Raw genomic sequence first — 13677 nt, forward strand, 5'->3', positions numbered from 1 at the left:
TAGGGTTTTATCCTCCTTTATGCGTTTCAAGACATCCAGCACTTCATCCACTGTAATATGGACATTTTTCAAGATGTCACCATCTATTTCTCTACATTCTATATGATTAGATTAGATTCCCTACAGTGTGGAAACAGGCCCTTCGGCCCAACCAGTCCACACCAACCTTCCGAAGAGTAACCCACCCAGACCCATTTCCCTCTGACTAACGCACCTAACACTATGGGCAATTTACCATGGTCAACTCAACTGACCTGCACTTCTTTGGACTGTGGGAGGAAACCGGAGTTCCCGGTGGAAACTCACGCAGACACGGGGAGAATGTGCAAACTCCACAGACAGTAACCCCGAGACTGGAATCGAACCTGGGACCCTGATGCTGTGAGGCAGCAGTGCTAACCACTGAGGTATCTTCCATGTCCTTTTCGACAGTTAACACTGACACAAAATACTCAATTAGTATCTCCCCCATCTCCTGCGGCTCCACATAAAGGCCACCTTGCTGATCTTTGAGGGGCCCAATTCTATTCCTAGTTACTCTTTTGTCCTTAATGTATTAGTAAAAACTCTTTGGATTCTCCTTCACTCTATATGCCAAAGCTATCTCATGTCCCCTTTTTGCCCTCCTGATTTCCCTCTTAAGTATACACCTATTGCCTTTATACTTTTCTAAGGATTCACTCGATCTATCCTGTCTATATCTGACCTATGCTTCCTTCTTGTTCTTAACTAAACCCTCAATTTATTTAGTCATCCAGCATTCCCTATATCTACCAGCCTTTCCTTTCACCCTGACAGGAATATACTTTCACTTGACTCTCATTACCTCATTTCTGAAAGCTTCCCATTTTCCAGCCGTCCCTTTACCCTGCGAACATCTGTCCCCAATCAGCTTTTGAAAGTTCTTGCCTAATACGGTCAAAATTGGCTTTTTTCCAATTTAGAACTTCAAATTTTAGATCTGGTCTATCTTTTCCATCACTATTTTAAAACTAATAGAATTATGGTCGCTGGCCCCAAAGTGCTTCCCCACTGACACCTCAGTCACCTGACCTGCCTTATTTCCCAAGAGTAGGTCAAGTTTTGCACCTTCTCTAGTGGGTACATCCATGTACTGACTCAGAAAATTGTCTTGTACACACTTAACAAATTCCTCTCCGTATAAACCCTTAACTCTATGGCAGTCCCAGTCTATGTTTGGAAAGTTAAAATCCCCTAGCATAACCACCCTATTATTCTTACAGATAGCTGAGATCTTACAAATTTGTTTCTCAATTTCCCTCTGACTATTAGGGGGTCTATAATACAATCCCAATAAGGTGATCATCCGTTTTTTATTTCTCAGTTCCACCCAAATAACTTCCCTGGATGTACTTCTGGGAATGTCCTCCCTCAGTACGGCTGTAATGCTATCCCTAGAACCTATATCCTTGGATACCTTCCAATTTCAATCTGAACTGCAAGCTCATTTGTTCATATACTGCCTGCATTTAAGTACAACACCCTCAGTCCTGCGTTAAATGCCTCCTTCTCAAGTTGTCCTTTTATCTGCTTTGCCTGAAGTTAGATTTCTGAGCAAATAAAATCAATAAGTGCTTTCTGACACCACCCCTGAACAGTACTGGTTTACCTTGAAGATCGTGCCTCCTTGTTGTTGACTGTCCTCACCTACCCTTTTAATCCATTCCTCATTAATCCTTCAGTGAATCATTTTTTAATCTGGCATTCTCAAAAGAATATAACACTGTATTCGAAGATCTCAAAATTTTATATTTTTTGAACCAAAATCATTCTTGTGAATCTGCACTGCCCTCCTGGAGTTGGTGAGGATGCTGGCGAGAAGGGCAAATAATTGAGGGAATTGGCCTCAGAGAGAAACTTGCCACCTCAACAGTTAAGTTCTGGACGAGAAATACATGGAGACCCCTCATCTTTTTAGGGGTGTGGGGGGGTAAGTGAAATGACTCCACAGAGGCCGGTATACTGTCACCAAATAACCTTGTATTTACTTTTGACTAGCTAGCTCAGAGCCAGTCCCTAGAATGAGGAGACTCTCCGAATCTCCTGGGTGTTTTAAATTTCCCTAAAACTATCTCTGCATCCAAAGGGGCACGAGCAGTACCTGTGGTTGTGTGTGTATGTGTAATGACACAGTAAAAAGATGCCATTGGACGAAAACTTTATTCTATAGGAGACCCTTTTTACTTGCCACCAAATAGGGCAATACAATAATCAATTTACAGCCACTTTAATGGCATCCACTCATTGTCTGCCCAATTATCTGCCTTCCCAACAGGTGAGGAAAGTTGCCCCACATTCCCCTCCCGTGAAAAAAAACAAATCATTTGCCCTTATCTCAGGAAAGATATTAAACCAGATTTTTGGCGAGTGACAACATTCCCCCTTTGTTCAATGAAACAAGGGAGCTCTGCATTTCTGAGAGGAGATTCCAGTAATGTAGAAGCATATTTCCACTTTGACCGTTCTTTCATAGAACAGGGTCAGTAAACCACACACCCTTTTCACAGCAGTTAGTGGCCATAGTATGAAATTTAAAGGTCTTAACAACTAGAAGGCCAGGGTGATATCAGGGTGCTGGGAGAGCGCAGTGTCAGAGTGCCTGGTAAGTAGGGTCGCAGCTGGGGAGAGGTTAGGCAGAGTGTCAGCTCTAGCCACTGTGGCAGGGGTTGAGGGGAGGGAGAAATTGAGTCTAGTAAGGGAATGGGGAGAGGAGTTGTTTCAGGTTCTGGTGAGAGGCATCAGGACCTGCAGTGGGATGTGTCGGATACCAGCATGGGGGAAGTTATTGGGGTCCATGGATTGGCACTTTGCTGGAGTCCCTCGGTTTGAGGAGTGGGGTGGGGGGGGGTCAGGGTGAAGAGGTGTCAGGGTCTCTGTGCTGAGGGTTTTGGGTCAGGGTTTGGTTTTGGGGAGGTGGGTGGGGGTTGTTGATGTAAAGGTTCTAGAGAGGGGTGTGAGGTAAGTTTGGAGTCTCTTAATTAGTTCCTCAGCAGTTAAACTACGTAGTCATACAGCATGGAACAGATTCTTCAGTCCAACTCTTCCATGATGAACAAGTTTCCCAATCTAAACTCGTCCCATGTACCTGCATTTGGCCCATGTCTTTCTAAACATTTCCTACACGTGTACCTGTCCAAATTTCTTTTAAATGTTGGAACTATAACTGCATCTACCACTTCCTCTGGTAGTTCATTCCACATAGGAACAACCAATTGTGTGAAAAAGTTGTCCCTCAGATCCCATTTAAATCTGTATCCTCTCACCATAAAATTATGATCTCAAGTTTTGAAATTAACTCTCTAATTGCTCCTGAGTAACTATTTCAGTGCATTTCATCTGAACCATTCAAAGTTTCCGGCTCTTATGGAGACTTTTGGAGGGTTCCAGGCATTGAGGAATTTCCCAGACCTTCCTTCAGACTGTGCTACAACAAGGATTCTGCCTGGAAAATCTAGCTCATTGTTACCATACAGTGCACAATGTACATTGACGAGGCTGGTTCTCAGGGTGGTGCTAGTGTCCTCTGAAGACAGTTTGGGCAAACTGATTCTGTATTCTCTAGAGTTTTGAAGAATGAGAGATGATCTCTTTGAAACCTACAAAATAATCAAAGGGATGAACAGGGTAGATGTAGTTGAAATGTTCCCCTGGTGGGGGAGACTAGAACCAAGGGAAACAATTTCAAAATAATGGGGAAGCCATTTAGAACCAAAATGAGGAGAAATGATTTCACTCAGAGGGTGGTGGCTCATTTGGAATTCTCTACCTTAGATAGCTGTTGAAATTCAGTCTTTGATTTTGTTTACAGTAGAGGTTGATAACTTTTTGATTATCAATAATGTAAAGGTTATAAGGATTTTGTGGGCAGAAGGCATTGATGTTTTCGATCATTAATGATCATATTGAATAGAGGGGCAAACTCAATGGGCTGAATGGCCCACTTCTGTTCATGTGTTCTTATGTAGTCCAAGTGAGGTCTGACCAGCATTCTACACCCCTTTGAACTGCAATCCTCTTGAGAGAAAGGTCAAGGTTTAATTAGCATGTATTAGCTATATGAAGAGATTGGACAAACTTGGATTGTTTTTCATTACAGCATCGGAGACTAACGGGCGACCTGATAGAAGTATATCAAATTATGAGAGGCATAGAAAGGGTGAATAGTCAGTCTTTTTCCTAGGGTGGAAATATCAAATACAAGGGGGCATAGGTTTAAGGTGAGAGGGAAGAAGTTTAAGGGAGATGTGTGAGAAAATGCTTTTATGGAGAGGGTGGCACCTGCCTGGAATGTGCTGCCAGGGGTGGTAGTACAAGTAGATACAATAGCAACATTTAACAGGCATTTAGACAGACACATGAATATGCAGAGAGTAGAGAGACATGGATCACATGCAGACAGATGGGATTAGTTTAGAATGGCATCTTGATCAGCACAGACATGGTGGGTCAAAGGGCCTATCCCTGTGCTGTATGGTTCTATGTTCTAAATGGAAGAACAGAGTGGAAAGCATGCTCCAAGGTTCTGTGATGTAGCAGTGGAGACCTTTGCTCAGGTTGGGCCCTCTTCATCATGGAACCAGGAAAACCGTCCAGACTGACACTGACATTGCAGTGAGATTGGCTTGCCGTTGCATTCAGTGGCAGTGTTCTGGCATCAAGGACCTGAACACACTGCAGGAAGATGTTTAGTGACTCACATGAGTTGTTAAGGTTTGTGAACGAATTATTATCCTCATGCACTGCTCCATTCAGCATATCCCCTTCACTCATTTACCAGTATTCTCCATCAAGCATGGCTCATACCTCACAGTCACAGCATCATCTCATCTTCATACACTCAGCACTGCTCAGTGTACCTGCACTGATATATACTCAAATATGATGAATACATCACCCAAACACATTGCAAACTGATTGACAGACTTTTCTCTCCGTCTCTCACAGAAAAGTGTCCTATAAAACTGGAGGCAGTGATATCTGAAGGTTGTATGTTGTCATGCCAACACAGGAGACAGTTCTCTCCATTATTGGAGCAGCCAGACTGGAGACCAGTGATGGAGCAGAAACTATGGAAGATAGCAACATCTTCATTCCAACCCGTGTTCTCAAATCCTGCGTCTCCATCACCCCACTATTTTATTCCTGATTTACAAGCTGCAGATGGTGTAAGTATGCATTTTTTGCTTTAATCAAGAACTGCCAACTGGTGAAGAACTGATATAGGATTTGGTCCAACAGAAATCAGAATTTGATGAGAAGGAAACCTTGTCATTTGATCGAACACTTGTAGCCATCATCTCATGTACTTATGCTGTGCCTACGTTAGAAGGTAATGCAGAAGCAGCTCAGTAGGGAAGACAATGGTGTGATAGAAATTTCATTGGAATAATAACCCAGAGACCCAGGTTAATGTTCTGGAGACATGGGCGAAAATTCTACCATGCCAACTTCTGGGGTTTAAACTAATGGATAAAATCTGGAATTGAAAGCTAGTTTCACCAGTTGTGGGCGGCACAGTGGCACAGTGGTTAGCACTGCTGCCTCACAGCGCCAAAGACCCGGGTTCAATTCCCGCCTCAGGCGACTGTGTGGTGTTTGCACATTCTCCCCGTGTCTGTGTGGGTTTCCTTCGGGTGTTCCGGTTTTCTCCCACAGTCCAAAGATGTGCAGGTTAGGTGAATTGGCCATGCTAAATTTCCCGTAGTGTGAGGTGAAGGGGTAAATGTAGGGCAATGGGTCTGGGTGGGTTGCTCTTCTGAGGGTTGGTGTGGGCTTGTTGGGTCAAAGGGCCTGTTTCCACACTGTAAGTAATCTAATCTAATTACTGAGATGTCAGCAATCCCTTTAGGGAAGGAAATCTGCCATATTATCTACTTTGGCCTACATGTGACACCAGATATGCAGGAATGTAGTTGTTTCTTAACTGTCCTCTGAAATGGCCTAACAGGTCACCAATTCAAGAGAACTAAGGATTGAGCAGTAAATGGGGGTGGTGCCAGTGATGTCCAAATCCCATGAAAGAATAAAGAAGAAAATATCTGTACATTGTAAATTTTAATTTAGATGAATTTGAGGTCACCCACTTTGGCCTAAAAAGAATAAAATGATTCTTGGATTCCATTTTGTAATGTTGAAGTGCAACAAGAGACATCACGATATTCAGTTGTATCCCTGGTCTGCTTGCTTGGCAGTTTAAGGAGTGATTTCATTGATGGTTTCATAAATTATGGAAAAATATAGATTATCTAATTGATCTGATGAAGAGTCAGCTATACTCGAAACGTTAACTTGTTCTCTCCATGGGATGCTGCCTGACCCACTGTCACATCTCTATCACTCTATGACTCTATTTCCAGCATTTTTCATTTTCACTCGTCTAAGACAAAATTGTTTATTTTAGAACAAAGGTGTTAAACTTCTTAAACTCATGTAGTGAAAGTGATGGGAATTCCATCATAACAGAGTTTTAGATTTCGTTCACATGTGAGATATTATTAATTTATAAACCATCAACTTTACAATCCACTAGTATCAATAAGTGTTTTTTTTTCATTTATTCACAGGATGTGGGCATTGCAGGCAAGGCCAGCACTCATTGCCCAGAGATTCTAATGTCTCACATAGGCCAGACCAGGTAAGAATGACAGTTTCCTTGCCTAACAGACATTGTGAACCGATGAATGGGTTTTTCCCCACCAATTAGTAATAGTTTTCATGGTCATCAGGAGACTTTTAATCCCAGATTTTTGCTGAATTTAAATTCCTCTAACTGCTATAGTATGATTTGTACCCAGATCCCCAGAACATTAATCGGTCTAGTGGAATATCAGGTCAAGTGATAATCCCACTGGGCCATCCCCTCCCAATTTATGTAATTGACCAAAAATGCACACTCATCAATACATTTTACAAAACCACACATATTTTGTTTGTAGAATCAGGATATGGGAGATAGCAATTGGAATTAATTACATATTTTGTCAGAAGTCCAAATGAGAGTTAAACACTGTAATTCAATCTTGAAGGTTTTGCTGACAGTTAAAATGCAGTTCTGTGTACAGTTTTGGACTCCTTATTTAAAGAGAGTTTTATTTGCATTGGTGGTAGTTCATAGCAAGTTCACAGATTCATGGAATGAATGGATTGTCTTATGTGTTAAAGTCGATCAGGTTGGGCGTATAATCAATAGAATTTAGAAGAATGAAGAATGACGTCTGAAATTATTCATTCTGATAGGAAGATACAATTCTAAAGGAGGTGCAAATGCAGAGGGCCCTGCAGTGATATGTGCACAAGTCATTTAGGTAGTATGCAAAGCCAAGAAAGTGGTTGATGAATTAAACCAGATCCTGGACTTTATAAATAAGAGTACAGATTACAAAAACAAAGGAGTGAGATAAACCAGTTTAAAATCCTGGTTCAGCCTCAACTGGTGTCTTGTGTCTAGTTCTAAGCATCAGACTTTGACATGAAAAGCTGTGAAGGCAGTTAAGGGATGCAAAAAAAAATTCAGGCATCAGAAACTTCAGCTACACGGATAGATTGGAAAGATTGGGTTGTTGTCCATAAAGAGAGATTGGAGCAGAGGGAATTTGGTAGAGAGTTTCAAAATCATGTGGAGTCTGGACAGAGCAAATGGGGAGAAACTTGTTACTCACAGAAAGGTCATGAACCGATGATGGTGGAAGAATCAAAAGCAACTTGAGGAACAAGAGGAGCCAAGGGTTTAATGGTGATGTGAGGAAAAGCTTTTCATCCAGACGGTGGTGGAATCTGGAATTCACTCCCTGTAACTGTGATAGAGGCAGAAACCTCTATAACATTTCAGAAGGTATTTAGATGTGCACTTGTGAGGCCAAGGCATAAGAAGTTATGGGCCAAGTGTTGGAAAATTATATTACAATAGGTGGATGTTTCAGACAGGCATGGACACAATGGGCCTTTCTCTGTGCTGTAGACTTCCATGACTATGACCATGACTCTAAGTACCTTAAGCAGCAAGTGATTAGGATTTGGGATCCACCATCTGAGAATGTGGATCATTATCTAAAGTGAAATAAATGTACAAGACTATGAAGGAGGGGCAATGGATGAATTGCACTTCCAGAGAGATGACACAAATATGATGGACCAAATGGCCTCCTACTCTGCTGTAGCCATTCCATGATTCAATTCAGCTGGACCAAATAAGGTTCAGATAGGGCTTGACAGAGTAAATGTTGAGAGGATATTACCCCGCATGGGAAAATCTAGAACCAAGGGGGAAATCTAGAACCTTTTAAGAAAAAGAGCATATCTACTTAGAAGGTGGTGATATTTTGGAATTTTCTACCCATAGAAAGCAGTGGAAGCCCAGTCACTGGATATATTTACGGATAAATTTAAGGATTTTGGAATTGCAGGGGAGTGGAAGATTATGGAGAGAGACAGGAAAGGGGATTTGAGGTTACAATCTGATCAATCATGATCGTATTGAATGGCTAAGCAAGCTGGAGATACCTGTGGCAACCTCCTGCTCTCAATTCTTTTGCTGCAATGCTTGCTTCGCCCCAGATCCAATATCCTGGGAGTCTCACGGTGCAGTGAAAAACCAATGCATCCCCTTGACGTGTGCGAACATCCGGCACGGGTGCATCTCTCCTGTTAACAACACAATCTAACACCGACCATTATCCAGTAACAACCTCCTCCAATCCCAAGAGTTGTCAGTGCAATTCAGAATGTTTGAGAACCAGGAGTGCTGTATCCACACTTACTTACACACGAATATTGACACCAAGCACTGTAACAGCACGAGCAATTGCAGTTCACTGGAGGAGTGAAACACCGGCCACGCTCCAAGCAGCAATAAAGTGCAGCGGTTCACCATATTTTGACTTTTTGCACGCCTATGCCATGCAGTAGAGGGGCAAATGATTCTCGCTGGAGTCTGGCAGAGCACCAAGATATACCGCTGACTACTTTCAGATACACCATGAAAACCGATTCCTCAGCAATCGATAAAAATCGAACGAATGCTGTAAATCAGGGGGAAATGTTGCTGGAAAAGCTCCGCAGCTCTGGCAGCATCTGTGCAGCGAAATCAAAGTTAACCTTTCGTCCCGAAATCGTAACTCTGCACAGGTGCTGAGCTTTTCCAGCAACTTCTGGTGGGTATTTTTTGTTGCCTCAGCAGGATCGCCCTTTTTACATGGGTTATGAGTGGAGGTCCTCTGGGTGCAGGGTCTGTTGCAGTCTTACCGGTTTGACGTTATGCCCCTCCGTTATCCTCTTACCTCGAAGAAAGTGGCCCGGCTCATTGCTGCAAGAGATAGCGAGTGTCCGCGCCGGATGCACACACTGTGCAGCTCACAGGAGCAGCTCCGGATGCTGTTACAGCAGTTCAGAGGCTCAGCAAGGCTGGAGCTGTTTGGCACTGGAGCGGACGCTCAGCCATCTCCCCTTTGGGCTCTGGGAAACTCTATCCAAGGGTGGAGCTAAGACCGAAATGTGACCAAGAATGGGAGTGCTCCCCCCCCCCCCCGCCCTCTCCAACACCAACGTCTCAATGACTCCACGGGAATTTAGCGCCGTCTTCGATTCCCATTACTCCACGTCCTGGGGCAAGTGATAGGAACGGTTCTTTCCACTGGTTAGTTCGAATAGCAACTGTGTAGCTCCAAGGGGTCGGTTTACTCCCCACTTCAACCCGTCCTGTCGTTGGATGGTGGCGATTATACAGCAACCTTACCCCATCCTGGGATCTGAACGGTCACCACTCGGTTATAATCAACTAGGTTAAAAACAAGGACTGCAGATGCTGGAAACGGTTATATTCGAGTGACATTTCACAGGAGTGCATTGAAAGGTCAAAATTAACCTCGTCGTCTCTCCCAGTGGGAGTTTTCATTCTCAACCTCTCGTGTTCTGCAACTGGAGCACAGGACTAGAAAGTATTGCAGATACTCAGCAGCTCTGGCGGCATCACAGGACAGAGAAACCAAGTGTCTGGTCTGTGACTCTTCCCCATAACTGGGTTAGACGTTTGAAGTAAATGAAAAGTAGGAGAGGGTGGGGTGAAAAGCCAAAGGAAAAATATTGGAGAGAACAAATGACAAAAGGTTTGCTGGTACTGGGCCAATTGATATGGGGATTGGACAAAAAAGGCGACTGTTGGAATATTGCGTGCAATTCTGGTCTCCTTCCTATCGGAAAGATGTTGTGAAACTTGAAAGGGTTCAGAAAAGATTTACAAGGATGTTGCCAGGGTTGGAGGATTTGAGCTATAGGGAGAGGCTGAACAGGCTGGGGCTGTTTTCCTTGGAGCATTGGACGCTGAGGGGTGACCTTGTAGAGGTTTATAAAATTATGAGGGGCATGGATAGGGTAAATAGACAAAGTCTTTTCCCTGGGGTCAGGGAGTCCAGAACTAGAGGGGAAAGGTTTAGGGTTAGAGAGAACTAAGGGGTAACTTTTTCACGCAGAGGGTGGTGCATGTGTGGAATGAGCTGCTAGAGGACGTGGTGGAGGCTGGTACAATTGCAACATTTAAAAGGCATCTGGATGGGTATATGAATAGGAAGGGTTTGGAGGGAGATGGCCAGATGCTGGCAGGTGGGACTAGATTGGGTTGGGCTATCTGGTCGGCATGGACAAGTTGGACTGAAGGGTCTGTTTCCGTGCTGTACATCGCTATGACTCTATGATTCTATGTACCTAAGTACAGTGAAAAGTTTTGTTTTGCGCACAGCACAGGCAGATCATACTGTACAAGGGCAATAGAACAAAGCGCAGAATGCAATCTTACGGTTGCAAAGAAGGTGCACAAAAAGCAAGATCAACATTAGATTTGAAATTTGAGAGATCTACTAAGAAGTCTAATAACAGTGGGGAAGAAGCTGTTCTTGAACCTGTTGGGACATCTGTTTAAGCTTTTGTCTGGTGAGCTTGATGGAAGAAGTTGGAAGAGATTACAACTGGAGAATGATTCACCATCTGATTCAGAAATGCAAGATTAATAAAATCAATACGAAATAGTTTAACATTAGTTTTGATGTTTTCAGCCTTCTAAACTCAATAAAGGTAAAACTGCCATAATCCTTGTGGACCATATGGTTGTTATCTCATTAAAGAAACATAACCGGTCATGGTTTAACCTCAGGGTCACTACACCTCAGGTGGGGGAGGAATTGAGAAGGAAAGTCCTTTGCGATAACTTCAACTGATGCAGGAATTCAAACCACACTGTTGGTGTTACTCTGAATTGCAAACCAACCAACTGAGCTAAAAATGTGTTGCTGGAAAAGTGCAGCAGGTCAGGCAGCATCCAAGGAACAGGAGAATCGACATTACAGGCATCAGCCCTTCTCCTGTTCCTTGGATGCTGCCTGACCTGCTGCGCTTTTCCAGCAACACATTTTCAGCTCTGATACTCCAGCATCTGCAGTCCTCACTTTCTCCTCGAAGAACCAACTGAGCTAACCAAGCCCCCAATACCCCACTGCCAGAGCCAGGAGAGATCAGTACCATGAGGATTTTGCAATCTAACTGTTCAGCAATATTCCTTACTATCCATATTCCTTTCAAACATTGATTAAATTGTGGTGATAGAATTAAGAAAATAGGTGTTGCTGCACCACCACAGATTGCCAAAATGACACATTGGCCACTGTGCAGTGCTGTCCATCTCTCACACAGTTCTCTGTTTTGTGAAAACCATCAGCTAAAATAAACTAAATTCTTCAGCTAACCTCCTCTCTGTACTAGATTTCCCAAGAAGATTGTGTGAGTTCACAGAAGCCAGCTCCCCTTTGATGTTGGTATTTAGAGGCACCCAGAGAAAATAGAAACACAAAAGATCACAAAAAGCAAGCTTTTTTTTAACTAAAACAAATATATTTTTATTTCACTGAGCAAGTGATTCTTCAAAGGGGTTTCAAGGTCACTAGGAACCAACAACTAAACTACACAGTCTAAATGATTTGTGATTTCATAATTTTTAATATATTCATGGCATCCACCGCCCGAACAGCCTTGGCGTGCCCATTTGCCACCGGGTGGTGGGGATCCCCAGTGGAAGGCTCTCTACATGGGAGTCCTCCCCCTTTCTCTTGGGATCTGGGGTGGAGGGTGCTCACGCAGCGGTCCCCTGCAACTGCAGATTGTGATAGTTCACTGGATTTCTGCAGTGCATCTTGTGGCTGGTACATTCTGCTGCTACTGACTGTTCGCGGTGGAGTAAGTGAATGTTTGTGGATGTGGTGCCAATCAGGCAAACCACTTTGTCCTGGTGTTGTTAAGCTTCTGGTATGTTGTTGGAGCTGAACTCATTCAGGCAAGTGGGGAGCATTCCAACACAGTGGAATACTGAGTGTTGGTAACACCACTGAGTAGATTGAGTGATGGTAACGCCATTGAGTGTCAAGGTGTGATGGTTAGTTTTTTTTAATGGAGATGGTACTTTTGTAGCACAAATATTACTAACAGCAAGATGGTTGAATCCTCCTTGCTTAATTGAAGTTCAGATGGCAAATAGTTTTCTAACTAGGCATGCCCATACTCAAAACCACTTCTGTAACTTTATCACCACTCAAAAAATGAACAGCGTTAATTCATCACATGTCTGTGGCCAACTGGCAATGCAGTGAATAGTGAGTCTACTTGACAACATTGGTCTAGAGGAGGTGTGAATAGCAGCAGGTGATCAGCTGCCATCCAGAAAATTAAAATTTGACTTTGTCTTGCACCACCATTCACTTTCGCCATTTACTCTCTCCTATTGGTCTTTTGCCATTCTTTCTCCTTTTACTGGCTACAAACCTCACTTCTCATGAAGGGTCATGCATCTAAAAGTGCTTGAATCAAGGGTGACACTCCATTGCGGTACTGAAGGAATGTTGCATTGTTGAAGATTTCATCATTTTGGTGAGACATGAAACCATATTCTGCCAGTTCAGACAGATGCCAAAAAACCATTGGCAATATTTTGAAGTTGAGCAGAGTTGTTCCCAGTCTCCAGGCAAATTTCTCCCTCAAGCAACATTGCAAAAACAGATTATTTGGTCACAATTTGGAGGTGCTGGGGTTGGACTGGGGTGTACAAAGTTAAAAATCACACAACACCAGGTTATAGTCCAACAGGTATATTTGAAAGCACTAGCTTTTGCAGCACTGCTCCTTCATCAGGTGGTTGTCATTACAGTTTATGGGACTTTGCTGAGTGGTTTATTTTATTCATTCATGGGATGAGAGCTTCGCTGGCTAAGCCAACATTTATTGCCCATCTCTAATTGCCCAGAGTCGAAATGTGTGGCACTGGAAAATGTACAGCAGGTAGGGCAGCATCCAAGGAGCAGGAGAATCAATGTTTCGGACATAAACTCTTCATCAGGAATGTGGAGGGGCAAGGGGGTTGAGAGATAAATAGGGAGGTGGGGATGGAGCTGGGGGGGATAGTAGGTGGGATGGCGATAGGTGGTTGCAGATGGGGGGGCAATTGTGATAGGTTGATGTGGACGGTGGAGCAGATGGGTGGGAAGGGAGATGAACAGGTAAGTCACGTCAAGAGGGCAGTGCTGAGTTGGAGGGTTGGATCTGGGATGAGGTAGGGAGTGGGGAGATTTGGAAACTGGTGAAGTCAACGTTGATGCTGTGTGATTTTGGGTCCCGAGATGGAAG

At 43.5% G+C, this 13677-nt stretch overlaps 1 protein-coding gene across 2 annotated transcripts in view; it reads right to left on the reverse strand.

Moving 5' to 3' along the window:
* The window catches only part of LOC140480058 (very-long-chain enoyl-CoA reductase-like), a 96140-nt gene extending 86684 nt beyond the window's left edge, over positions 1 to 9456 (reverse strand). Inside the window, exon 1 of one of the 2 annotated variants that reach the window (XM_072574631.1) lies at positions 9297 to 9456. In XM_072574631.1, the coding sequence (XP_072430732.1) occupies positions 9297 to 9320 (24 nt within the window). In that variant the 5' untranslated portion in view covers positions 9321 to 9456. The other variant, XM_072574634.1, reaches the window with a different exon arrangement.
* Positions 9457 to 13677: the final 4221 nt, after the last annotated feature.

The sequence above is a fragment of the Chiloscyllium punctatum genome, chromosome 7 (assembly GCF_047496795.1).
Source record: "Chiloscyllium punctatum isolate Juve2018m chromosome 7, sChiPun1.3, whole genome shotgun sequence".
NCBI classification, from domain to species: domain Eukaryota; kingdom Metazoa; phylum Chordata; class Chondrichthyes; order Orectolobiformes; family Hemiscylliidae; genus Chiloscyllium; species Chiloscyllium punctatum.